Raw genomic sequence first — 26,519 nt, 5'->3', positions numbered from 1 at the left:
TAACGCCAGGAGAGCAGTGCTCCCAGCGTCAGCTTCTGGTAGCCTCAGTGTCCTGCTTATTCGCAGAAACTCCTTCTGATCCAGGGGTGAGCTGGCCAGCAAGGCGGCTGTCCTCCCGGACCTTCCCCCAAGGGGGTTGAAGAGGGCAGAGCGTGGGGAAAAGGGGTGGTGGGGAAGGCAGCTGCTTGAAATGGATTGATTGCTCTTGTAGTTTAGTTTATACCGTGCAGCCTTCTCAGCTCTGCCCGGGTGGCGACCTTTAGATAATAAAGGGAATTCTGGGAGATTTCTGACAGGCCCATGACATATGGGGCAGGTCTGCAGGGTCAGGCATGTATCTCCCTGCTCCCGGCCCCACGGTAATGAATCTTGTTTTGACTTTGCAAAGCCAATCCAGCCAATGCCCCAGAAAGGAGCGGAGCACAGCCGGGACCCCCTCCTCAGTCCCTCAAATGATTGCATGTCTTTGGAACCCTTCATAATTCAGGGAGACAACTCCAAACTTTTATAGCTTGTGAGAGGAGAGGACAAACACTGAATATTTTGCTAAGGCCCTGAGAGAACTGTTGTGGTTTCCAGGGCTTGATCCGAGCCCGCTGGGGAGACCTGAGGGAGGGGGCCAGAAAAGCTTCCCCGCCATGAAAAGCAGTGGCCCCAGGACAAGGCTGAAGAAAGAGCTGGGATGGGAATGGCAGGAGACTTCTCCTAGGGAGTCAAAAAATATCCCACAATTTTCTGAGGGTCTAGCGAGTGACATTTCATTCTCCTGGCCAGGAAGTGAAAGAAGAGGGAAGGGGAGGCAAAAGGGATAGGAAACACTGTTGCAGGAAAAGGTAAGAAATCAGCAAATCCTGATTCTGATCCCACTGGGAATAAAAGCTGTGACCGGAAGAGCAAGTGGGTTCTCTGGGCCACTGTTTTTGGCTAGGTGAAAGAGGAAGGGTTGTTGGCTGCCTTACGTTCTCACAAAAATGTTCAGAGATCTACTAAGTTTCTTGGCCCATGTGCCAGCCCCCTCCCCGCAGAGGTGTGTTCATGTGTGTGCACACACCCCTTTTATTTAAAAGAACATGACTGGCCAAGGAATTAGAGTGTATTTCTCCCGGCATCCTGCCTTTCTTGCCAGGCTCCAGCCCCTTGACTTGTGCCCGGAAGCAGCCTCCGTCTACCCCTGCACCTGAGAGGCAGGTATGTGGGACTCGGAGAGACTTGCTCCCTCCCTCTGCCAGAGCCCAGAGCTGCACAGCTCTGATCACACAACCCCTGTATGGATTCTTCCTCAGTATTGACCGGGGACCGGGAAGACCTTCTCAAATGTCCTTCTCTTACTCCTTGGTTATTGGCAATTGGATCTGGTTTAACCTGCCTGTGGAAGGAATCAAATCTATGAAGACTTATGGGAAGGGCATTTGCTTTCTCATCGTGAGCTAGGGTGACGGGATGGAAATTCTGTACCGAACCCTGTCTTAACACACACTGGAGGGGCCCCGGTATCATCCCTTTCGCCCTCTCAGGGAAGGATGCCAAGGGTGCATGTAGGCGGAGACACATTTTCCTCCTGTCTCACCCCTCATCTTCCTTGTCCTGCTCTCTTGGGCGAGGTGTAGCCACTTAGCTTCATATAACCATATAACAGCACAGAGTCTAGGGGAAAAATGACATTCGTTTAATGAAGCAAACACAGCTGGTATAGCAGTGACATCTAAATTGTTCCTTTGGTCCCGTTATTTTCCATAGGAAATTCTCCCTCTCCCCAGAGCCCCTCCCCCCTTTCCCTTTAAATCGCGTGCATAAAATACGCTAATAACAATCTTTGGTGTCTGTGCATGAGTGACAGCTGAAATAAGAAAAAGACTAATCGTACCTCCTGCAGCCCTGTCACATGGAGATTAAATGAGTCTACCTCCCCACCCCCTCCCTGCACGCCACCCCCTCTCCCCCAGTCTCTCTTCTCTCTCAGTCTCTCCTCAATGAAAATCATGGGCATTTGAATAATAATATTATAGACGCCATCAGGGTGACAGTGGGGAAGAAATCAGCTCAAACCCATGATTATTCCTTCAATCTAGTAATTATTTAAATACCAGATAACTCTTTTCACTTTAATTGAGGCCTTTCAGCTGTCGGCATTACCCGGGGCCTTTGCATTTGCCCTCTTACTCACCTTGTGCACCCAACGTGCTTGGACTATCTGTGAGGTCGGTGTTAGACAGAGTCACGCTTAGAATGTTTGCATGTACAGCTGTGCAAGTGACATTAAATTAGACAAGTACTTCAGTACCATCCCACCCACAGGGGAAGAGCTGGGGCACCAGATCTCACATTTAGATATATTATCCACCAATACATAGAAAGCTTAGACCAAAAGGAATCTTCTGAGGTCATCTTGACCAATCCTCTGCCTCTGGGTAAATTTATTCCCAGGTGATTTTCAGGAAAAGTCAATGTCAGAAAATTCCCTAATCTTCTTGGCAATATGCTCCAGGGATCACCTCTACTTAGGATGTCCCCTTGCGTATCTAACTTCAGTTCCTTCTGCTTCAGTTCTAACTCTTTGGGAAGAAAAATCTTTGGTGCTTAGATTAAATCTAATCTATATATGAAGTTGTCACGCCCCAGAGGGATATGGCCTGGGATGCCAGAGACCCCAAGCCACAAAGTAGGCTATTCTCCTGGGTGTGACATCTGCTTGGGCCAGACTTAGCCGAGAGACCAGAGGAGATTGTTCTGTCTGACATGGGAGTAATTCTCAGTTTCACTCTCTCCTCCTCTTACTCCCTCACCTCTTTGAGCCTACCCTGAGCACCCACTGCCTGCACACGCCCATCCTGGCTCAGTGCCGGGCTCACTTGTGTGCCACCTTGGGACTGCCACAATCAGCAGACCCCTTCTTTCCCCCAGGCAGGGCAGCTTCGAGGTAAAATATAACCAACTGCCAAGACCTTTCTGCCCGTGAGAGAAGCAGCAGGTTATTAGACAAAGCACTAGACTTTGAGTCACAGGTCAGCCTGTCCCTGACTCATCTGGGATCACCCTGTACAATTTATTTCCTTTCTAATGGGCCTTGGCTTCTTCATCTAAAGAAGTAATGAATTGGAGTAATCTTAAAATTCCCTTCCGCATGAGCCCCGAATTCCTGCTTTCAAGGTGCTCCTAATTTAAATGGAGAACTGGGGATAGAGGCCAGATTTCCCTCTAGCATAGGAGAGAAAGGAGGTTGGGGAAAATCTAAAGAGCAGCTGCTGACTATGCTTCACAGCCCTTTGTTTCATGCTTACCTTTTCTCTACCACCTGACTTCTCAGGATCCGGGCTGTGTTTGCCACCCAGTTGGTACAGTAGTAATAATAGGGCCCATTTACTGTTATTGTGGTAAAAAAAAAATCATAGCAGTAATTACATTGTTGATATATTGCTGGTGATGACAGTGCTGCTAGTGATGGTGGTGATGCTATGGTGACAGCGATGATAGGAAGGGAGATGGGGGTGATGGTGCTGCTGGTGGTGATGGTGGGGATAATGCTGATGGCAGTGGTGCTGGTGGTGAGGGGGTGGTGGTGATAGTGTTGATGATGGTGATGATGCTGATGGTGGTGGTAGTGATGTGGATGGTGGTGGTGGTGCTGGTGGTGATGATGGTGATAATACTGGTGGGACAGTGATGATGCTGATGGTTATGGTAGTAATGGTGCTGGTGGTGATGCGGGTGATGGGGGTGATGCTGCTGATGGCAAAGGCAGTGATGGCAGGAAGGGAGATAGTGGTGATGGTGGTAACCATGACGGATCCAAATGTGTGAGATCTGCTAACATGAACTTTGTTTCAATTTGACAAAATCATCTCCCAACTCTAACCCCTCTTTTTATCAGCTCCTTTTGCAGTAAGGGAGGCCCATTAAAAGAATAAGGGCATGCGCACCCAGGTCTCCTGAAAAAGGCAACCGAGTGGGTAGCAAGGAGGAGAGAATCCCCTGAGCTGAACTGGAAATTCATTTGTCATTGAATTTGATTGTCATTTCCTCCCTGCTTTGCCACTGATGCTTACAACAGCAACAGCTGATCAGGAAGGTATTAGGTGCCTTCACTGGCTGTCATCAACACCCACCTCCTGAGTCCTGATCAGGGAGATGATGTCATCAGGCCCTCCACATAAAATATTTAGTGGCACTTGCTTCCTAAAGAGGTAAGTGTGGCCTCTCCTTGGCACCGAGGGTGCTCAGACCAAGATGTCCTGGGACGTTCTGCTAACACAAGTAGGAGAATAGAGACTAGGCAAATTTTGACTTCTGAGTATGCATGTGACAAAATGACTTCAAGAACTAGATAGAGGAGATGTACAAAAAGAAGGAGGCATCATTATTAAGAGAAAATTCCAGAATTTTAGCAGAAAATTGGGATTAGAAGGAAAACATAAGAAGTGGTGGGCATATGCTTACTGGCTTCTACCAAATTAAGGATGGAGAAAATTCATTTTAAGATAGATCAAATTAAGGATAGTGCTGAGGAGCTGGAAATATTGACACATAAATTGCAAATAATAAAAGCTAATGTATCCTGAACACTTAAAATGGACCAAGCACTACTGTAAGTGCTTTGTACATATTAACTTATTTGACTGTAATAATCCTATGAGGTAGATACTAATATTAAGCCCATTTTATAGATGGTGAATTAGCATCACAGAACGGCTAAGCACCATGACCAACTTTACACAGCTCTAGACCCTGTTTAAATCCGAGCATCTAGGTTTGGAGTTCATGCATTTCACCATTATACTACACTGCCTTATCAGAAGTTAGGAGCTGAGTGGCCTTCTCTCTTGCTCTGAATTCGATATGAAGCTCAAGCTTTGCCGGCTGGGCCCTGCTTTGGAACAACTACTTGGTAACATCAACCTTGGCATGAAAAGGCAGAGGCTCTCAACTTGCTGCTGGAAGTCAGCTGTCCTAATGAAACCCCACTCCACCGAAGGTGGGATGCAAGCTTCTCCCATCACTCCCTGCCCTGCAGGAGACAATGCTTCCTCTTGACTCCCAAGTGCTCCAGTGCCAGTTGCTCCCAGTTGGAGTAGGTTTACTTGGCTGGTCACCAGAAGCAGTCTGTCCCAGACCAGATACTGATTGAAGGATGAGAAGAAACAGCCAAGCTATAGTAGTCTACTGCTAATTCCTGGCCTAGCCAGCCTCACCAGGTAGGACAGAAGGATGTCATCTGCTAGTAAAACAACATTTTAAGAGCTGAAGGAATCGAGCCTTGAGGTGTCATTTAATTTAAAGGAAGAAATCTTACAGATTGGCTGATTCAGTCATCCCTTATTTTCAGATAAAAAATGAGGCTCAGGGAGATGCTGGACCAATCTAAAGCTCCACAATTAATGAGCAACCCTGGCAGAATTTGGACCCCAGCTTCCCAAATCCTCCACCTTTATACCCTTCCCTACTGCCCCATGCCTTCTGGCCATCAGGCCATGGCTGAGGGGTTGTGTTTGGACTTGTGCAGTATAATGACAGAGCAGAACCACCTTGGATGCATTTCCTGGACAATCCTTTTCCCCTGACATATGCTTCCCAGACCAAGCCCCTTTGCTGGGTCAAGACAGGCTAGAGATAAAAGCATTCATTCCCACAGAAAGAAAGAATATAAGTAAACAGAGAAGTGAGGAGTGCCGGCAGGATTCCTGAAGTGGGATCTCCTGGGGAGGCATCAGTGATAGCAACAACAACTAACATAAATCGAGCACTCACTGAGTGCCAGTGACCATGCTAAGAGGTTTCTATGCATTATCTCATGATGTGAGACTTGACTTGTGCAAGGTTCCAAATTTGTTCCCAACTTCTACCTAACAATGAAAGGCACCCACTACTCAAGCTCTTGATGCCGGGCAGGGAGGTAAGACGGCTGATCTTAAACTCACACCACATTCGTGTATGTTATCTCTGCTACCAGGTGCCCCTTCTTCCATACATGGGATAAATGTGCATGCACATGTATGTCATGGAGAAAGCAGTTTGTGCTGTCACAAACCCGGTGCCAGAGCATCTCACAAAGCACTTTCTGAAGAGCAAAACCCCAAATGCAGTGTGGTGACTATTATAAGCATCATTCTCACGGCACACAGTTGTCTCTACTTTTGACCAAACGAGCTCTTCTACCAGAGACAGGGGACTGGACACAGTGGCTTTTGGCAGTTCCCTGGCCAGCTAAAGAATTGGGGGACTCTGTTATTTCCTTTCTGCAGCTCTGCTTGAGGAATGCATGTCCTGCTACCGGCCTCAGGACATAGCTAAAAATAACCTCTGGTTTTCAAATTGAAAGCTCAGTCTGTTGGGAGGCTTTGCCGGTGTGCACGTGGGGCCGGAAGTGCTGTGTCGGGGGAGCTGAGGTCAGCCTGGCTTCACACTGCCACTGCCTTCCTCTTTCCAAGGAAGCCCGGGGCCTCATGAGTCACCCCAGAACACCCTGGTGGAGTCTGTTTGGAGGAGGGGAATGTAGGTGGGGCAGAGGATGGGGTGGGGGAGAATTTCTGAAGATAAAAGGAAAATAAGGGAGGGGACCCCCAAGGTGGTGTCTTTTCTAATCATAATCCAGTCCAGCCGGATTGTAGGTGGAGGGGAAAAGGCCTCTCTTACGCTGTCTTGGAGCAAATTCTCCATCCTGTCTTGGATGTTTCCACTCCTACCACTTCGTGTGCCCAGAGTTCTGTCTGGACTTGTCTGAGAAGGGTGCTGGACAATCTATCCCATTGAAGTAAAGCTTTCTCTGCCACATGTCCCGCCACCTGCTGCTACTGCCACTGTCGTTCTTTTCTACAAAAGCCAGGAGCTGCATTATTGTGATGGGACTTGCCTGCTCTAGGCAGCTTCCTTTCAGTATGGGAGCATGAGTCAGGGTTGGAGTCTCAGCTGTGGGCGTGTAGACTGAGGCCAAAGGTTGACTGCATGGAGCCTTCAATAGTCACAAGAACTGAGCAGTACGACAAGGAAACCGGCCTCAGCTCACCTCCTCTTGCTCCGGCCCACATTTTCTTAAACCCAGAACTCTTGCCCCAGATGGCTGAAAATGGACTCAGGTGACTCGTCCCCCTTAGCCAGGAGGCAGGCTCCCCAGGTGCTCTGCCTGCAAAGAGGCAGATGTTGAAGCAATGTTGCCTGGGATTGGGCAGCCCAGTTCACTGGGGAGTGGCTGCTGGGCATCCTCCTGTCCCAGACAGGGACAGGGCCTCGTCAGCCAGTCTCCTTGCACTCTGCAAATTCCTGAATAGCACATGTGGGAATCTCAGTCTTATTGGCCAGAGCATATTTCACTTTTCTAAAAAAAAGTTTTCACAGCTAAAGATCAGGGAGAGTGAGGGGCACTTTTATTCAGGGTGACCAGTCCCCTTCTTCCCCATGGAGGACAGGGCATGAGAAAGTAAAGAAGCGTAGCAGTGTGAGGAGATGGACATCTGAAAGGAGGGATTTTATTGGGATAGCCTATGCTGGGGGTCGTTGATGGAGGGAACCTGGGGGAGTGCCTTCCTAACAGGCCTCTAAAAATACCAGGAGAGATTTCCACTCCACAGCAGCAGCACTGACATGATGGTTGCGTGGGGAAGATTGGCTTTTGTCCCAGCACCAAGATTGACTAGTTGGGTGAACATAAGCAGTCTTTTAACCTCTCTGAGAAGATAAAAAAGATGTCTTCAGGAGGTCAGAAATAGAGATACTTTGTAAAGTAAAAAAGTATTTTACAGTATAAAGGCTGGAGCCCAAAATAGATGATAGGATTCCCTGAGAAGTCCTAAGAGGCAGAAAGTCTGTTAAAAATAGAAAAACCAAAATATATAGAAAAAAGAGGCTCACAGAGCTGGCCTGGTTTGGTACTCTGGGTCAAGGGATCCTCTTCACTCCTCCCAGACTTTATTTTCCATCTGATAACTCTGCCTTCTGTTTTCTAGAACCATGTGAGGGCCAACCCAGGAAGGTGGAATACACGAGAACTCAGAGGATCTGTTTCCTCGTCCTTGCCCCGCACAGAATGGAACAGAGGAGGCCCTGGCTGTGGGCCCCAGAGGTGGACAGCTGGTCTGTGGCCCTGCTGGCCGTGGTCTGGGTGCTGCTGGTCCCCCCGGCAGCTGGGATGCACCAGTTCAGTACTTTCCACTCTGAGAACCGTGACTGGACCTTCAACCACTTGACTGTCCACCGTGGAACGGGGGCCGTGTACGTGGGGGCCATCAACAGAGTGTACAAGCTGACCGGCAACCTGACCATTCAGGTGGCTCACAAGACAGGGCCGGAAGAAGACAACAAGTCTTGCTACCCGCCGCTCATCGTGCAGCCCTGCAGTGAAGTGCTCACTCTCACCAACAACGTCAACAAGCTGCTCATCATCGACTACTCCGAGAACCGCCTGCTGGCCTGCGGGAGCCTCTACCAGGGCGTCTGCAAGCTGCTGCGTCTGGATGACCTCTTCATCCTGGTGGAGCCGTCCCACAAGAAGGAACACTACCTGTCCAGCGTCAACAAGACGGGCACCATGTACGGGGTGATCGTGCGCTCCAACGGTGAGGACGGCAAGCTCTTCATCGGCACTGCCGTGGACGGCAAGCAGGATTACTTCCCAACCCTGTCCAGCCGGAAGCTGCCCCGCGACCCCGAATCCTCGGCCATGCTCGACTATGAGCTGCACAGCGATTTTGTCTCCTCCCTCATCAAGATCCCCTCCGACACCTTGGCCCTGGTCTCCCACTTTGACATTTTCTACATCTACGGCTTTGCCAGCGGGGGCTTTGTTTACTTCCTCACGGTCCAGCCCGAGACCCCCGAGGGCGTGGCCATCAACTCCGCTGGTGACCTCTTCTACACCTCACGCATTGTGCGTCTCTGCAAGGATGACCCCAAGTTCCACTCCTACGTGTCCCTGCCCTTTGGCTGCACTCGGGCTGGGGTGGAATATCGCCTCCTGCAGGCCGCTTACCTGGCCAAGCCCGGAGACACGCTGGCCCAGGCCTTCAATATCAGCAGCCAGGATGATGTGCTGTTCGCCATCTTCTCCAAAGGGCAGAAGCAGTATCACCACCCGCCCGATGACTCCGCCCTCTGTGCCTTCCCCATCCGTGCCATCAACTTGCAGATTAAAGAGCGTCTGCAGTCCTGCTACCAGGGCGAGGGCAACCTGGAGCTCAACTGGCTGCTGGGGAAGGACGTCCAGTGCACCAAGGCGGTAAGGAGGCCTCACCTTGCCCTGCCCTTCATTCAGAACTTGGGATCAAGCTTTCTGTCAGGGCCCCACTGCCAGACTGAAAAGAGCCCGAGATGAGAGAGGTTCTCAGATTCCTGGTAACAGGGGATCACCAATAACACAGGGTTTAACTTACACCAGACACTTGGGTCATGTTTTCTGATTGATCAGTTGACTCCTTTAATCATTCAAAAATATATCTATTGAGTGTCTACACTGTGCTAGATATAACTCTAGGCTTCAAGCTTCAGTGGTGAACCAGGCAAATACCCCTGCCGTCATACTGCTGATGTATGAGAGAGGCAAGAGAATAAAACATGTAAATATAGGCAGTTGGTCAAACAGAGATCATTGCTATGAAGAAAATTAAAGCAGTGAAAGGGAGGAGGCAGTACTGAGGGGGACCGACCTACTGACAAAGTGGCATTCAAGCAAAGGCTAAGGTAGGCAAGAAAGTGAGTATACAGGTATCTGGGGAAAGCAAGTATACAGGTATCTGGGGAAAGCTGCAAAGAATGCAGGACAGGCCTAGAATGTCTGAGGAACAGAAAGGAGGACTTGCAGCTGGAGAAGAGCATGTGAGAGAAAGAGGGGTGGGAGGTGAGGGTGGTCAGCAGTAAGGGGCACTAGATCGTGCATATGCAGGGCTTGCATTGGCAGTGGGATGTGCAGATTGGGAGAAAAGACAAGAGAGTGGAGTTTGACTCATAAGTGGAAAACTGGAGAAGAATCAGCAGACTTGGGAAAGGGAAGAGAAGAAGGAAAGGGGAGCTCAGGCTGCAGACTTGACAGCGAAGGCAAGAATATCAGTGGGGAGCACTGTTCTGTCCGGTGATCGGGACACTGCCCCCTTAGCGGTCACCATCATCTCCCCATTGTATCATCCAGCCAGCCAGCTAGCATCCATATGTCCACCTGTCCATCCATCCCTCCCTCCATCCATGCATCCACGCAGCCCTCCATCCCTTTAACAAGCAGGTATTGAAGATCTTCTGCCTGCCCCACACTGTCCTAGGCACAGGGACACACACATAAAAAGGTACAGTCACTGTAATGGTTCTCATAATTAGTGGGAGAGAGAGAGAAAGACAAAAGTAGGTGGCAAAATAAAATAGTGGCTAATAGTTTGTGCTTCTGAGACAAAAACCAGCGTTCGAATTCCACCTGTGCCCCTTCAGATGTAATTTAGCATTGCATGCCTCAGACGCCTTGTCTGTGAAATGGGAATAACACCTGCCTCATGGGACGATCGGATGAGATACTCTATGGAGGGTGGCGTCATGCCTGGCACGCTCACTTACAGTTACGAGGGAATGCTATGGAATGTGACAAGGGCTAAAATAGGTTTCTGTGCAGAGTGCTGTGAGCTTTGGATCTGCAGTCTGTGGAGCAAAGCCAAGACAGAGGGGCCCATATGGCTGCCTTCTGAGTACCCTAAATTGACACTGCCTCCTATTGGGACTGAAAACCTCTTCTTGAAGTGAGAAAACAGACCATGCTTACACCATGCTGTTGTTTCCACCAGCATTTGCTCAGCAGGGTAGGGTGATGGTTAAAACAATAGGATTTGAAGTCCAACAGATTTGGATTAAAAATCAGTTCTACCACTTACTACCTTTGTGGCTATAGGCAAGTTATGTACCTGGTTTGAATTATCATTTCTTCATCTTTAAAATAGGGATAATAGTATGCTTTTTTCACAATTATTAAAAGGATCAGATAGAAAATTTATGTAAAATGCTTCACAAAATATTTGGCACATAATAAGCATTCAATAAATGGCAGCATAATTATTCATATGAATAATAGTACTAAAGAACCAGTCATTTTGCTCTGGTCATTTTACTTTTGTGAAATAGGAGGTTGAGCTAGATAATCTCTAAAATGCCTTCTAGCACTGAAATTTTATGGCCTATGATCCTAACCAATCAGGAGAAGTGAAGAGGAAGTGCAAGTGTTAACCCTCAGAGGGGGCCTTTTTGGGAGGAAACTGCTGATTCCTGCCTGCCTCTGAGCTGGAGGGAAGAGGAAGCCACCACCCTTCTCTGCCCCAGTGGTGTACAGTGACAAGCCCGGGCTAGTGACCAAAGGGCAGCGAAGGCACCAGGAGAGAGGTGATGGCAGGTGAGCCAGGACTTCACTGAGAACAGCCCCTCACACCTTAACCTTTCAGCATCACAGCCTCCTGGGTCCTCCTTGGCATTAGGGGATGGGGTTGCAGGGAGAAGGGGACTGCACACGGAGAGGGCTCATTAAAGACCCTTATAATCCAAGGGATTCAAGACCCAGGGACACAGAAACCTCTTAGTGGCCTTGAGGGGATTAAGGACAAATGAGAGAAGCTGTGATCCCAGGGCTTGTTTTTAACATAACCGCTAGACTAACAGGGAACTTTCACATCAAGATAGAAAAATATTTGCGCTCAGTGGACTAGCATTCACTGAAGAGCAGCTGTGTACTAAAGGCGAGGCTGGGAAATGTCTGTGTTCTCTCACTTCATCCACACAGTGACCCTAGAAAACAAGGATTACTATTTCCACTTCACAACAGGAAAAACAACGACTCACAGAGACTAAGTCAATTCTTAAATCCACACAACTTTAAATGATAAAACGAGGATTTTAACTCAGTTCAGCCTGTATAACTTTTGGGCCTAAGCTTTTTCTGTTAAGCCATACTGCTTCTAAGGAAAGCATACCCAAAGTTCTCACCACTTGAGCAAAAACAAGGGGGCATCAGGTGTTGGGGGAATGTCTGACAATTTAAAAGACAGAAAGAAATATCAGCCGATCCCAGAGCCTTGGGCTCAGAGCAAACCATTTCCCTTACAATTCTGAGGATTCTAGAGTCAGGAGGGATGTAGGGAAAACCACTATTAATAGAGGGTTTTTCTGTCATCATTTCTTAGAAATTGGTTGGGGTTACACCTGTGCCCAAATTATACAGCCTTACCAGCCCCTACAGTAACTGGGAAAGCAGCTGAAGCCATGAAATCGAGGACTTTCAGAGCTGAAAAGAAGCTTGATGATGACCTTGTCCAATCCATTCACTTTACAGATGAGAACACTGAGGCTCAGAGAGGATAGGGGACACATCAAGGTCACACAGCCAGATAGTGGTAGAGGCACAAATCTAGATCTCCCATGTCTTACTGGGGCATTCTGTTGCCTACAATATAGGGATTAAGAAGAGAAGTAGGAAAGGTAAAAAGGAGTAGCTAATTACTCTCATCTACCTTTCCAGAGAGCTTGAGTGCTAATAATTATTTCAACAACTTGCTCTCTCTGTGGGAGAGAGGGTTGGGGGAGGGGGCGGGCCTGATTTGTAGCATTTGCCAATTCCCATGGTGTAAATACTACCACCATGGCTGGTTTCAGACTACCAGTGTGCTCTCACCAAGCACAGAGATGCACACACAGTCCTCTCTCACAGATTGATGGCTTCCAGCATACCACTGCTTCACGCCTTTCCTGAGTACTGGTTGGGCCCCAGAGTTCAAGGGTTATCCTGAGCCTGAAAATTAGTTCACTTCCCTAAAGAATACACACATGCTCACATAAGTGTAGCAACACCATTTCTACCAGTAGCAGGAGAAGCCGACCCCTGCAAAACACCCAGGAATCACAAGAGAAGGGAAATTCCTGGTTTGAAAAACAATAACAACAAGAAAAAAGCACATGCATTGCTTATAAACCAATTATTCCAAGGAAATGAGGCTGTCAACAAGAGATGTGTCACCCTGCTCCTCCCTGGTGAGCGTGACAGGAGGAGGTTAAGCGGGGCAGGGGGCAGGCATCTCCCTGATGCTTTCTGTGCTTCCCAAAACAGTCATTTCCTTCTTCCTTTGGGATGCCTTTCCAGACAGCTGCCAGGGGATTTGGGCTCTATCAAGCCCAGAGTCTGCAGCTTTTGCCCATAGAAGTACATGTCATGTAATCATGCAATGCACCCATCGTGGCTCAGTCCTTGCTACGCACAGTCAAAAAATGCCACCCGTTTGCAGCCCCTGTCCTGAGGAAGCATGCACATTCTTTTTTAAAAAAGCTGAATGAGATCTTCTTTAACATCTCCCAAAGAGGAAGCTACTCATTTAAGACTACATTGCTAGTTAGCAGTAAAGCACCGAGAGAAACCAGGTCTTCCTACTTTCTGTCTAGCATTTTTTTTCTCTCGCTCAGGGAAATCTCTTTTTAAATGTTACTCGGTCTCTCCTGACAGATATTATTTATGCCAGTACTCTACCACTCCCTCTGAAAGGCTACGAATAGGAAGGACATCGTCTCTTTTATTTATATTTACCCAAACATTGTTGATGATCTGTAATGTACAGTAGTGCAAAGAGTTATACAACTTACAAAACTCTTTTACATACACGATTTCATTTGCTCCTCAGCCATTCTACCAGAAAGATAATACTACAGATGAAAATACTAAGGCTTATTTAGATTAAGTAGCTTTTCCAAATTATAATTCTCAATACTATTCTGGCTCTTTTTAATCTCCCCCCAGTATATGATGTGGAGAATAAATGGCTTAAAATTCCTTGTGCCCAAAGGGAAACCTTGCAGCCCAAGAAACAAACAAGAAACCCTCTCCAGGCTAATAGAAATCCTGTGATATTGCCTCTGGGCTGAATACCACTGTAGGGACCCCTGTCTAAAGTAAAAGACCCCCATATCCACTGAAGCATTTTTTTAATTAAAACAAAAAAAAAAAAACAGAAAACAAGTTCGAGCAAGTCACTTTACAAATTGCCCCTGGTTCTCTTGGCAGAAAAATGAATGGGTGACTCCAGGTGAGCGGGAGGAATTTCCATTCCTTTATCTGGTTTTGTTGGCGCCAATATGGAATTTGTAGGTTAAGTTGGTGAATTCTGTTTTCAGTCCACGTAGGGCCGCCGAATCCTATGTCTGTGCCTCCCCAAGGCCTGGCGTCCTAGGGCTGGAGCTGGGGGGCGGGGGCGGTCTAGAGGGACTTGGCTATGCCCCGCTGCTCTTCACCCAATTCCTTCCCTTTCCCTCCAGCCCGTCCCCATCGATGATAACTTCTGCGGACTGGACATCAACCAACCGCTCGGAGGCTCAACTCCAGTGGAGGGCCTGACCCTGTACGCCAGCAGCCGGGACCGCATGACCTCCGTGGCCTCCTACGTTTACAACGGCTACAGTGTGGTTTTCGTGGGCACGAAGGGTGGCAAGCTGAAAAAGGTAAGAGTGTGTGAGCTCGGACACCCCGATTCTGTCCAGCTCCTCAACTGAAAGTCCCTTAGGCTCTATTTTATGGTAGCTGTTGGAGGAGACCTAACTACAAGCGACTCTTGATTTTCCTGGGGAGAGGGAGAGGGGCAGGGTCAACTTTATGGATTATCTTCTAGCTGCTTCCCCGCCGCCGTCAGCCAGTGGTTGTCTAGGAATTCGGAAGGTGCATCTGCCTAGGAAAAAGAAAAATCATTCTTCATTCCCAAATCAAGTTAAACTGATCTTTTGATTATCTACATTAGGAATCACCCACTTCACAAATCACAGTAGAGTTGATTATACTGGCCAGAATTCTTTGTTGAGTCCAATGAAGCCGGTTGAAGCAGAATATGAATCCCAATTCTAAGAAGCTGGGGCAAATGTGGGTGCTGCTCTCTGATGGCATGTGAAACTGCCTGGGTATAAGGCCAGTCTCCTGTCTTCCCTCTTCCTGCAATCACAGACTCTCCCCCTCCTCACCCGCCCCCCACCAGATCTGAGCTACAAGGAGAAAGCAGACATCTTATTCCATGCCTACCCTAGGTACCTCTGCCAGCTGGAGGGTTCAGGCTATCTGGGGCTGGCAGCACGGGAGTCCTTTTATGCAGCAGGCTAAAGCCAACAGCTTGTACCTGCTTGTCTAGTGCTGAGGGTGCAGGCAGAGAGCACAGTCTGCTTCATTATGTGAGATTACAGCAGCCACATTCTTTCCGGTCCCAGCTAATCCCCTTTCCCCAAGCTCTCACCTCCCTGCCACCTTCCCCCTGTCCCACCACCTGTGGATCAAGGAACATGCAAGGCCTCACTGCATCTCACCCTCTGAAGCTGTCATCACCCCTGAAGCTCTTCCTCCTAATATATTTAAAGCATTAGGAGAGAAGCTGTTTGGGAATGTGAAAGGGGGGTAGAAGGGAAGGAGTCTGAGGATGAATTTCCATGTCCTGCTTGTTCTGAGGTACTGCCAGAGGAGGTGAAAAAAACTGGTCTGGGTTTATGTGAAGGTGCTGAACCTTGCAGACCTCTCCTGGTTCCCATGATACCAAAGCCTTTTAACCCTTATCTTGGCTCAGTGGAAAGGTTCCTACATGTTCCTCGCTTGTGTCCATCACCCTGCCTGGACTGTAGAGTCTGTCTTGGCTTCCAGGCATATGGAGAAGAGAATAAGTGTGGTCCCTGAGTTTACGTTCCCAAATGAGGGAGGAAAGGAGTTATTGGGTAAGATCCCATTATGATTTAAAGGTGGCATATTCCACTGAAACAGGGTTCAGCTTGGATCCCTGAGGCTGACTGCTTCCCTGCTCAGCCAGACTCAGCACATAAAGCTGTGCAGGTTGTGCCTGGCACAGCAAAGGGGCCTAGGATGAGGGGAAGGGGTTGAAATCCAGCCTGAGCTCTTCTTGTCAAGCCATGTACCCTGGGGGACAGACATCTCCCCAGAGGGGCTCCTCTTACTAATTCATCTGCCCATAAGGCCTGCCTTTTTCTAAATGGCACAAAGACTTTGTAAGGACCAGCAGCAACCACAACTAGGACAGTGCCCTGCCCCTTCCCTATCCCTTTCCCTCACCTTCAATCACTGCCCTGAATCATTCGCATGACTCTCGGTCCCCTTTGTTCTTGTGAAATTCTATTAAAGGCAGGGCCATGCTTTATTCATATTTATTCCCTTCCTCCTCCCTAGTTCCTCTGCCTAGTGTTCGCACATGGGATAGGCCCCATGGCTGTTTTGCAAAATAGAACCATTCTCTGAGGAACCTTAGAGATCATCCAGCCCAGTACCTTCACTACATTCCAGAGAAACTGAGGCCCAAAGAAGAAATGTGACTTGCCCAAGCACAGAGATCTAAGACAACTTGCCTCTTATCCTAACACCCAATCTGGCTCTCTTCAAACTTTGAGAAGCAGCTACAGAGCTAGGGATAGAGAACAATCTCCAGGTCCAGGCTTGCTACAGAGTTCAGCCAGGGGCTAGTGCCTCCACTCTCTTCAGTCCTAGATATGAGTTGAGGAATTAGTGTTTGCTGAAGGGATGAATGAGGATTGAATAAAGAAAAAATGACCCAGCCAGACTGAAAAGGACCCATGTGCTGACCTTTCCAGATCTCTGTGCATTTCATGCCACACGTGCAGGGGGCTGTTTGGGGCATCTTCCCAAGCCACACACCCAAGGGGGCCAAGTTCTCCTGGCCCTGTCAGAACCACAAGTCACCGTGGAGGCACGTCAGGGGGTTCAAGAGCGAGGGTGGGAGCGCGGCTGCCCACAGCTTGTTCTAACCTGCAGGCTGGCTGCTGCTCCTTACTCTTCACTTGGCTTCTCTTTGGCTATTTCTATGAGCTCATAATACCCCCTTCTCTAGGCAACTCACCCTTCCTTTCCACCTACACATCTCTGAGGCACCCGATACCGCACCCAGATTTCTGCCAGTCCACCATTTACCCACCCATTTGTTCCTAGCTCTCTCCAGATGAGGAATTTATGGAATGTCCCCAGGAAACCCTTCCACGGTCCAGGGCCCATAGCTCTTTCAACACAGGAAGGAAAATAAAGAAAAAAAAATAGCTAAGAGTTTGGAAAAGGGAGAGAAGCAGGGAGCGTCAGAACTACTCATTTCTTCCCTGCCTGGCCAGGCGTCTGTCAGACTGTCCAACCCTCATTCACTGGAGCCCATAGGAACGGGATGTCCCAGTGTGAAGAAGTTTAGAGGAAGCAGGGCTCACTAGAAGTAGCATGGATAAAAGGTGCTGTTAGGTGCTGAGTCACAGACTTCCTCATACACTGCTGGACACATGGAGAGCATCATAGATCTGGACACAAGCACAGGGAAAGAGTGGGTAGAATAAGGATAAGACTTCAGAAGCCAAGAGATATATCACTTCCATGGGTTAAAGGTGATAAAGAGACAGGCAGATTCACCACTGAAGGTGAACAGTTTGAGTAAAACCAGCAGTTATAAGGGTGATCAATCTAGAAGTGTTTATGGATGAAAAAGATTATCATGATTTGTTTAAAGGCAGAATGAAACAGGTGAATGATGAGTTGGGGGTGAGAGAGAAGGGCATTGTGGACCTCGGGTGCCAAAAGAAGTAGAAGAGCACTTGCAAGGGGTCTGGAGTGCACCCAAGGGCCTTGAGGAATTTGGAGAGCCTTCTGAGTTCCTAAAAGATCTCCTTTGGTAACCACTCAAATGAAAAGGATCTTGGGATTTTAGCTGATGACAAGCTCAACATGAGCCAACTATGCGACTCGGCATCAGCAGCGTTAATTTATGTTCACCACATTAATAGAATAGTTTCCAGGTCTTAAGAAGCAGTGGCTCCACTTGAGGTAAGAGATAATATGGTAAGAGGGTCTTCAGCAAATTTAAAAATGGTCAGCAAGATAACCAAAAGCTGGTAAGACATGGGAAACATGCCATATGAAGAAAAAAATAATTTTAAAGTATGTTAACCCAAGGGGAAAAAAAAAGAGTAAAGGGGGAGCCAAAACAGCTCTCTTCAGATAATATAATTTACTAAGCACATATTCTGTGTCTAGCACTATCCTAAGAGCTTTATCTCTAATGACTCATTTAATCTTTATATAATTCTATGAGGTGGTTGCTATTATTATCTCCTTTTTAAAGATGAGAAAATGGAGGCCAAGAAAGATAAAGAGTCAGTATATGAACACAGATCATCTGGTTTCACATCCAGTGTGCTTAACCATTAAGCTATGGGAGGTGAGTTGGAGTCCCATGTGGCTCCAGAGGATAGAATAGGGCCACTGAGTAGAAGTCATAGTCAATCAGCTCTCCATAAGGGAGAGGCTTCTTATAGCCAAACTGTCCCATACGGAATGAGTTGACCTAAGAGGGAATGAGCACTCTGCCAGTGGAAATATTTAGGTTGAGACTCAGTCATCAATCAGGCAGGCTGGAGAGGGGACTCTTACACTAGAGCAGATGATCTTTTCAATTATTCAGCCACTATTCCTCTGACTCCTTCATCAGGAGTGTATGACAAAGGAGGGCAGGCTGTGACAGAGAAGAGGAGCAAAGAGGGGATCCAAGACATCCTGGATGAAGGTTTGAAGTCTGAGCTGGGTTTGAGCCTACCCTTGGCATAGCTTAAAGCCCCCCAGGATGAGGTAGGAGGTGCTTGGCACAGACAGGGCAAGGCATGGCCAAGATGATGATGGTAGACAGGCTTGGGGCAAGACACAGGGTGGGGAAAGCAGGTTAGTCTGGGGCCTGGGCACACTGCTGTGATGACATCCCTCCCAGCAAAGAGGAGGCTGTGGGAGTCCAGATAAGAGATCCTGGGAGTTGATGCCAAAGTAGTTGGGGAAGAGTAGCAGCAGGAACATTTAATATGACTTTCCAGGTTGAAGGGAGGCGTCAAGAAAGCAATTGAGGCACAAGTAGCAGGGCATAAGAGGGAGGGGGACACACTGAAAAGGAGAAGATGCCAGGGAGAGGGGAGGAAGGACTGTCTTGGGGTTCAGGGAAAATTCAGGAAGCCTTTGTTTGCAACTATTGAAACTACTGCCTTAGCCCTGGTTTCACATCCTTCCAGGGCCTCCTCAGAGAGGCTGGGGTGGGCATGAGGAGGTGGGTGGGTGTGTTCTGCTCCCACTCTCTAGCTTCTTGCCCAGGGGTCCTTAACCAGCAGCCGAGAGTGTTGGCTCTCTGTTCTCCACTCCACCTGGAAAACCTTTGCGAGTTGCTCAATGGCTGGTGGCATGTCTTTCCTCATGGCTTACCCTGTCCTTTCCAGCATTGTGAATGTCACCCTCCTCAGAGACACCCTCAGCATGCCACCAAATGCTTGCTGCAAGAGCATCTGCTAAGGTGGCAGCTGCCAGTGTGTCCAGTGCTCTCGAGATCCACAGATCCTTGAGGACAGGGACCCTCGTCTTCATTCTTATATACCTCAATCACCAGTATCAACATATATCACATGTTAGCTGCTCATTAAATTAACTCAAATTTATTGGGTATATACTGTGTGTTATATTCCCATTTGCATTGACTGGAATGGAATCAGACAGCATAAGTGACTCCTGTCTATGTGGCTAGTTTGCAAAGGAAGTTATGATGTATTGGCAGGTTGAGGGAGAGGAGAGGGTTGGAGTGGCACTGAGGATGAGTCCAGGAGGCACAAGAATGCTGGTGGGTAACAGGAAAAGAGTTTGATTTCTGATTAATAACATTTTGAAGAGGGTAGGGGTTACTTTCAGAAGTGTTGACTGGGGTGGAAGAAGAGAATGGCATTTATACCATTGCGTAGAGATCCCCAGAGTAGCAGAAGAGCCATGTGCCTTTCCTGCAGCAGGGGGGTACTTAGTAAGAAGGTCCAGTAACCACTGGTCTTCCTGCCAGCCCTCTGTTTTTAGGACTCTTGGGACATTTCGGCAAGTCTTTAGAGACTTAGCCCTTTCTATGCTCTGGAGAGGCCCAGGTCTCTTTTGGTACCACCTCCTTTCCCATTAGCTAATAGCAGCTGAAATGCCTGTGAAATTCTTGAGGAAAATGCTGTCTCCTTTTCCCTCCGGGACATCCCAACTCAAGGTCTCCAGTCCCCAGCCCACAGGAAGCCCTGACGTCCCAAACCGATTCTTCTCTTTTTAATCTCACAAATGATTTACTAAGCAAAGCCGGGAAAACTGCAAGCCTTTTGCAGTAGAAGCTTACGCATTGGAAAGAATCCATCAGGAGCACTGAACTATTTATTAGCTCTCCCCAGCCCCAGATTTATTGCTCACTTTTATGGTAACCCCGTGTGTTGACAAGATTCCTCTATGTGGCCTTTCTATGTTTTCTCAACTACTTCAACTTTTATGATGATTATTCCCTACATATCTACCCCATTTTACAGATGTGGAAAACTGAGCCACAGAGATATTAAGCATCTCACCTGAGGGTTTATGACCCACCGTTGAAGGTATTGACATTGGCGTTGATATTTCCTCCCCAAACACACTCAAGTCCCTAACCTGTTTTTTTGGCTCCTTCATGGGGTGGAGTTACCTTGGCTGACAGAAGGCCAAGTTAGATGAAAAGCTGAGAAATATGCCTTTCTCTCTCTGCCAATCCTGTCAAACAATAGCCACTCATTCCTCTGAGTGGAAATGATTCACTCGTCTCTCGGTGTGAACCCTGATTGAGTAAACAGGCAGGGCTCCAGGTCCAATTCCAGGAGCCCTAGTGGCTCTCCTGGGACTTGTGACCGCTGCCCCAGGCCCTGACTCCCCCAGGCATCTAGACAGTGCTGGGGCTTGGGTTAGTCGGGAGCAGACACCCTTCTTCCCCTCCCCAAAGCCTGCGTCGCCGAGGTGGGACAGTGGCTCCGGGAGCTCACCACCGCATCCCTAGTAATGAGTTTGGCTGCCTGCCCAGGCTCCCGCCGCCAAACCCACTGTTTGTTTTGTTGTTTTATAGGCCTCTTGGGTCCCAGGAACTGGTCTGAAAGCTGGGAAAGGCTGCATTGGTTGGCACAGTGAAGGAGCATATTTACAGAACCCCCTACCCCCCTGCCACCACCTCCCCCTGCTCGAGCACGACAGGTGTAGAGAGGGAAGTGCTGGTTTCTATCCAGAGCCCAGCTGACCCCAGAGGAGAAAGCCCTGATCTCTCAGAACCATTCTGAAAGAGGGGCAAACTAAGGGCTCATTTGTGTTTTGCATCTTTTGTGCAGCTCCTTATATACTTCAATCCTGGGCAGTCCCTACACGAGGCAGAAGGCTGTGTGTTTAGCAGGCTGCTATGCAACCCGAGAGTGAGCCCCTGTTTCTCAGGCCTTTGTCTCAGGACAGGTGAAGGGGACTGTGTTTAGGGGACAAGGAGGTGGGAGGTTATGATTCAAGCTCACAGAATCCAGGTGGCCCAAACAACCCATGTGAAATTTTCCGGAGACTACAGAGGCCTCATCTTAGGGAAAATGCAAACCACAGAAATACATGACCTTTTGGACCACTCCTCCTGCCTCGCCTGTGGCTGCTGGGCGTAGATAGACATATCCCTCAGGGTTGCAAGGGACCTCCAGAGACCTCCTGGTCCAGTTCCCTGCCTTCAGGTCGGAACTTGTTTGCATAATGAAGAGTATACGGCCTGTCAGCTTTTGGTCTTGTCTCTAACTGTCTAACTATATGACCTTCTTGAGCTCCGGCTTCCTCATCTATAAAATGGAGACAATATGGTACATGCCTCATGCTATCATAATGAGAATTAAATGAAACAATTCATTGTTAAACTAATGTTTATTGAATACCTACTGTGTGCCAGGTGCTGGGTATATGGTAGTGAGCAAAACTGTCAAAAACACCTTCCCTAACAGAGATTGTATCTTGATGTGGAAAGAGAGACAAAAAACATGAATAAGCATAATATATCATCTGTTTAGAACGTGATAAGCAACCATAGAAAGAAATAGAGGATAAGTGAAATAACTCATATAAAACAAGTAGAGAGCTGCTTGAGCATACAGGCTCTTAAATATTAGCTGCTATTATCACTTAACTTGTGAGCCTTAATTTTTTTTCTTCTGTGAAAGAGGGTAATAATAAAGACCTTGCATATTTGTTGTAAGGATTAAATAAAACAATGTGTGAAAAGTGCTTGGCACAAAAGCACTTTCTATTATTATTATTAAAATCTTTGAGGCTTCCCCCAAATCCTGCATCTTCCTTGGCTCCCTGGGGGCAGTGAAGCTGTCAGATCAGTCTGCTTTTCAGTGACATGTTTACAAGGTCAGATGGGGGGAAAGAATCCTACCCCTTGCTCCCAGCCCTGAGTCATGGGAAACAATACTTAGAAAACTGGACCAGCTGAGCCGAACTAATCTAATCCTGCTGGACTTTGGCATCCAGCTGCATTAGTCACTAGCGATAGCTTTCGGAGTTCCATATCACCAAACAATATGTGCTGACACCCTCCCCAGGGTGGGGCTGGGGGAAGTATTGGTTCCACTCTCGCAGCTTGGCAGAATTAAGTAAAACAGGGCCATTCCCTACTCTTTAGATGCTCCCAAGCCAACCATACTATCCCAGTGCTGCATAGTTCTGGCTCAGATGAACTGTGTTCCCATTGGGGAAACCTCAGTTATCTCATCTATAAAGCTGGAAAACTATACCTCCCTTGCAAGATTGCTCTGCTTATTAGTCATGGAGCATGTAAAGTACCTAATACAGAGCTTCACCCTGAGTAGGTGCTCAGTAGATGGCAGTCACTATTGCCAGTACCACTTTCACTGCTACCGTGACTTCCGTTCTTACCATGCTGTTCTTCCAAGGAGCGCAAATCCCCTTTGTTTCTATGAGCACATTAATCTCATACCATTTTTGGGTGAACAAGAATGTTGCACATGGTTATACTAAAGTTCACAGAGCTCACAAACTTCTTCAGAGTCACATGATAAATCTGAGTAGGATATGGGAATTGGAAGAGAACTGCAAATATTTCAGGGTGGAGATGGACCCAGCATGCACCTAGGCTCCTCGTATAGTTCAAGATGATCAAGCCAAAAGCTTGTACCTATTTGAGCTTCTCCGTATTTCTGTTATCATGAGCCCTTCTTTCCAGGGAAGCGGAGAATATATGGAGACACAAGATGAGGGGGTGGGACCTGAGGTTCTACTCTTCTGAATCTCTTTGCAGGACTCAAATGCTTTTCCGGCCTCAACTTCCAGAGGGGTTTCTAGACTCCAGGATGGAGGAGTTTAGTGCCACTGGGGTTGTTGCAGTCAGTATCACCTACACCATGTTCTAGTTTTGTGCTTCAAAGACTAGTACCACCGGTTGAATGATCCCAACTAACCTAAAAGGAGGAATAACATCAATAGGCTTTGATTGTTCTCAAATTCTCACTCTTTAGTGTTCTAGGTTGGATGGGAGGACAACAAAGGAAAGGAAAGAGACTGTGAAATTGGGATTCTGCAAAGGGGTTAGGGCCCCCAGAGGAGAAAGTTGATCAACTCCATCACCCAAGGCCAGAAGTCTTCTTCTAAAAGTATGTCATAGGTTTTATAGCTAAGAGGCATCACTTAGCTATAAAATCTATGGTCCAGCCATCTGACTTTGGGCAGGTGAGGTGTTCTTGTCCCATTTTATGGATGAGACAGCCTAGGCCTAGAAAGAGTAAGTGATCTGCTCAAAATCACCCAGGTTCTTACCAACAGAGGTAAGACTAGACCTAGGTTTTTAGATTCCAATTTTAGGGCACATCTCTCCGTATCATATGGAAAACTATTCTCTCAGTAAAGCCTCAGACTAAACTTTCTTTCTCTCCTTAGCATGTAGATCTTTACTAAGCAGAACCTAAAATTGGGCTGGAAATCATTCCCCCCAAGGTTAAGAGACCAGCTGAGTTCCCTATCCCAGGCCTGACCACATACACTTGCATCCCTGAGCTCTCGCTCCACAGGTCTTTGGGGATCTTACTAAAGCCAAGTGAGCAAGAAGGCCAACTTAAGCACAAAATTCTTGCCTTAGGGCCTAAGAAGTTGTGACAAATCAGAGAACACTGAACTGAGAATCTCAAATCTTGAATATTAGTCCCATCTCTAAGTATGCCACTTTCTTTTTAGCTATAAATTAAGCGCTATGTGAGCTAAGTGTTTTTTAGATTTTTTTTTTCAGTTAAGCCTCACAATATCCTTGTAAGCCAAGGATTAATGTTATTTTACATTTGAGCAAATAGGCTTGACAAAGTTAAGTAACTTGCCAGAGTCACATTGCTTCTAAGTAGGAATCTGGGATTTGAACTTAGATTGCTCTAACTCCAGACCTGAAGTTTTAACTACTGGCTTTTAACATTCTATTATATTTCTCTAAGATTCTGTTTGTCCATCTGTGAGCTACCACCTGCCCTACAGAGAGCTGCAAGAAGATGCATGAGAGAATGAGTGGGAGGGCTAGCATTTTGCACTCTTTCAAGCAAAGATGCCCTGGAAACCCGGGACATGGCAGCTGTCACCTCGGCACACGCTGCCTTGTGTCCCTCCCCTCGGGTCGCCTCCTCTCCTTCCCCAACCCTCTCAGCCTGGGCCACAATGGACAGGGTGGCAGCCCTTTGTGCCACACACAGTTCCCAGCTGACTCCCCTTTCTCCAGGCATCATTGTTTGCTGTGAGCTTTCTGAAGGAGAGACAAAGGAGTGTTGCTGACAAGGCCAAGAGCTGTTGTGGAAAGCGTGGGGTCTGGGCCCATCACCCGTGCATCCCTTGGAGCCCCCAGGCTATTCTTCAAAGAGGCTGTCTGGGATCTTTTGTGTGCCAGTCATACCCATTCAGAGCTGGTTGGGCAAAGGTTGAGGGGGGTGGAGGAGAACACTGAGAAATGGAGTCATTTTGATCTGGCAAAATTGGAAGAGACATTAATGCAATAGTTAACAGTAGACCATGCTGGGGGGATGGGCCTGAATGCTTGTTCTCTGTTTATGGGCTCATGCAATTCCATCAATATTGATGCCTGATGCCTTTGATTCTGACACTAATCATTGCTATGAATTAAATTTGCCGCCATATAATTAGGATTGCTATTAATAGGGCCCTGAGCTAAACACTACGGTGCAGCATGTCTTTTTCTTGATAGAAAATGGCATCCTTGGAACTCTGCTAATGGGGCGCACCTGGGATTTGCCAAGAATGATGTGAAAAGTATACATTCTATATTTGTATCAGGCCTTTACTGAAATACCAGCAAGGAAAGGTGAGGCTGGGAGGAAAGTTCTCTCCTGCCTGGTGCTGTGGGAAGCAATTGGGTATCTCTTCTGCTCTTTAAAGTCTTTAGGAAAGGATATTACTGCGTCAACATCAGTCACTGGTGGTCAAGCCTTAGACATCTCATAGTCAGGAAATTCTTCCTTTAGTCTAAGCTAATGCTAGTCAGCTTAGGCTATGAGGCTAGATACTATTGTAATTTCTTTTTCAGTCTTTAAGGCAGCTATGAGTCAACTAAGGGAAGAATAATGTTTCTTTATGCCCGAGCTTGTTTGAAAGGGGCTGAATAAACCTCTATCGATAGGCCCAGTTGGACCTCATTTCTAGATATCATTTGGGCGAGACCCCCACTCCCAAGTGACTCAAAGGACTCCCCCCATAGAGTTCCCCAGGTCACAGAAAATGCGTTAACCCCACATATGAAAGAGCCCACTGCTACACACGGTGGAAAATGTTGAACTCTCTCTCTTTTGAGATGCTTTTCCAGACAAATATGAAGCACATTTAAATTGAGGAACTCACTGTCCCAACCCCACCAGAGTCTTTTATTCTAAACATGCTCCAAGTTCAGCTTTGGTGACTCTCAATTCCTCGTTCACCCTCAGCCTGAGCAGTCACATATGTCATAATGCACATGGGTTGCCTGGCCCCTTTCCAACAGTGGCACGTGTGATGACCCCTCTTTATCACTTGGAACAATAAACTTGCAACAGTTGGCATAAAGGATGCATTAATCCCTGCTCGTTTGACCTACAGACTGAAAATAATTTTTCTCCCACCCATCATGTATTGATTTTTTTCATCCATACTTTTTAGTCATTGTGAGAAGTCTTTGGAGTTGGATGGACCTGAGTTCAAGTCCTAATTCTACTAGTTGCTAAATGTGCGATCTTGGTTAAGTTACTTAACCTCTCTGAAACTCAGAGTTCTCATCTTGAAAATGGGGATAGTAATACCTACTTCATAAAGATTATAGTAAGATTAAATAAGTATAGTTATTGCTTAACACAGATTTTTCTATGTTTAGTAAGAGTCTGTTTTCTCTTTCTCCTCTCACATATACCCAAACCAGAGGATGAGAGATCACCTTACCCTCTCAACCCCAATGCTGCTTCTTGGTACTCATGGCATTCAGGAAAATGCCACTTTATTCTCCACCCATTCTCAGGGACAGCACACAGAAAATTAATTCCTCCAAAGCAAATGGTGAACTGGAATCTGAATTCAAATGTCTTCAGCCTTTTTCACCACATACTGTAACACTGAACAGAGGCTTCTTGCCATATTCTAGATGCCATACTCTCTACTGCTTCTCTTGTTTCTCACCTAGTCCAGAGCCTTAGGCAGAGCCAACTTAGTCTTGAAG

General features: G+C 47.4%; 1 protein-coding gene and 1 long non-coding RNA gene across 3 annotated transcripts in view; one reads left to right on the top strand and one right to left on the bottom strand.

Annotated features, from left to right (window-relative positions):
* The window catches only part of PLXNA2 (plexin A2), a 216,131-nt gene that overhangs the window by 16,287 nt on the left and 173,325 nt on the right, over nucleotides 1-26,519 (top strand). For both annotated transcript variants that reach the window (XM_077157666.1, XM_077157668.1), the window contains exons 2-3: nucleotides 7,935-9,202; nucleotides 14,245-14,427. In XM_077157666.1, coding sequence (XP_077013781.1) covers nucleotides 8,015-9,202; nucleotides 14,245-14,427 — 1,371 coding nt within the window. In that variant the 5' untranslated portion in view covers nucleotides 7,935-8,014. The remainder of the gene's footprint in view (nucleotides 1-7,934; nucleotides 9,203-14,244; nucleotides 14,428-26,519) is intronic.
* LOC143680994 (uncharacterized) lies at nucleotides 13,950-16,843 on the bottom strand. The gene is made up of 2 exons (XR_013174285.1): nucleotides 16,550-16,843; nucleotides 13,950-14,651 (listed from the first exon to the last, which is right to left on the bottom strand). It is a non-coding gene; the product is annotated as an uncharacterized LOC143680994 (long non-coding RNA).

The sequence above is a fragment of the Tamandua tetradactyla genome, chromosome 4, assembly GCF_023851605.1.
Source record: "Tamandua tetradactyla isolate mTamTet1 chromosome 4, mTamTet1.pri, whole genome shotgun sequence".
Taxonomy (NCBI): domain Eukaryota; kingdom Metazoa; phylum Chordata; class Mammalia; order Pilosa; family Myrmecophagidae; genus Tamandua; species Tamandua tetradactyla.
The sequence above is the reverse complement of the archived record's forward strand: the minus strand, read 5'-3'. Positions and strand labels throughout refer to the sequence as shown.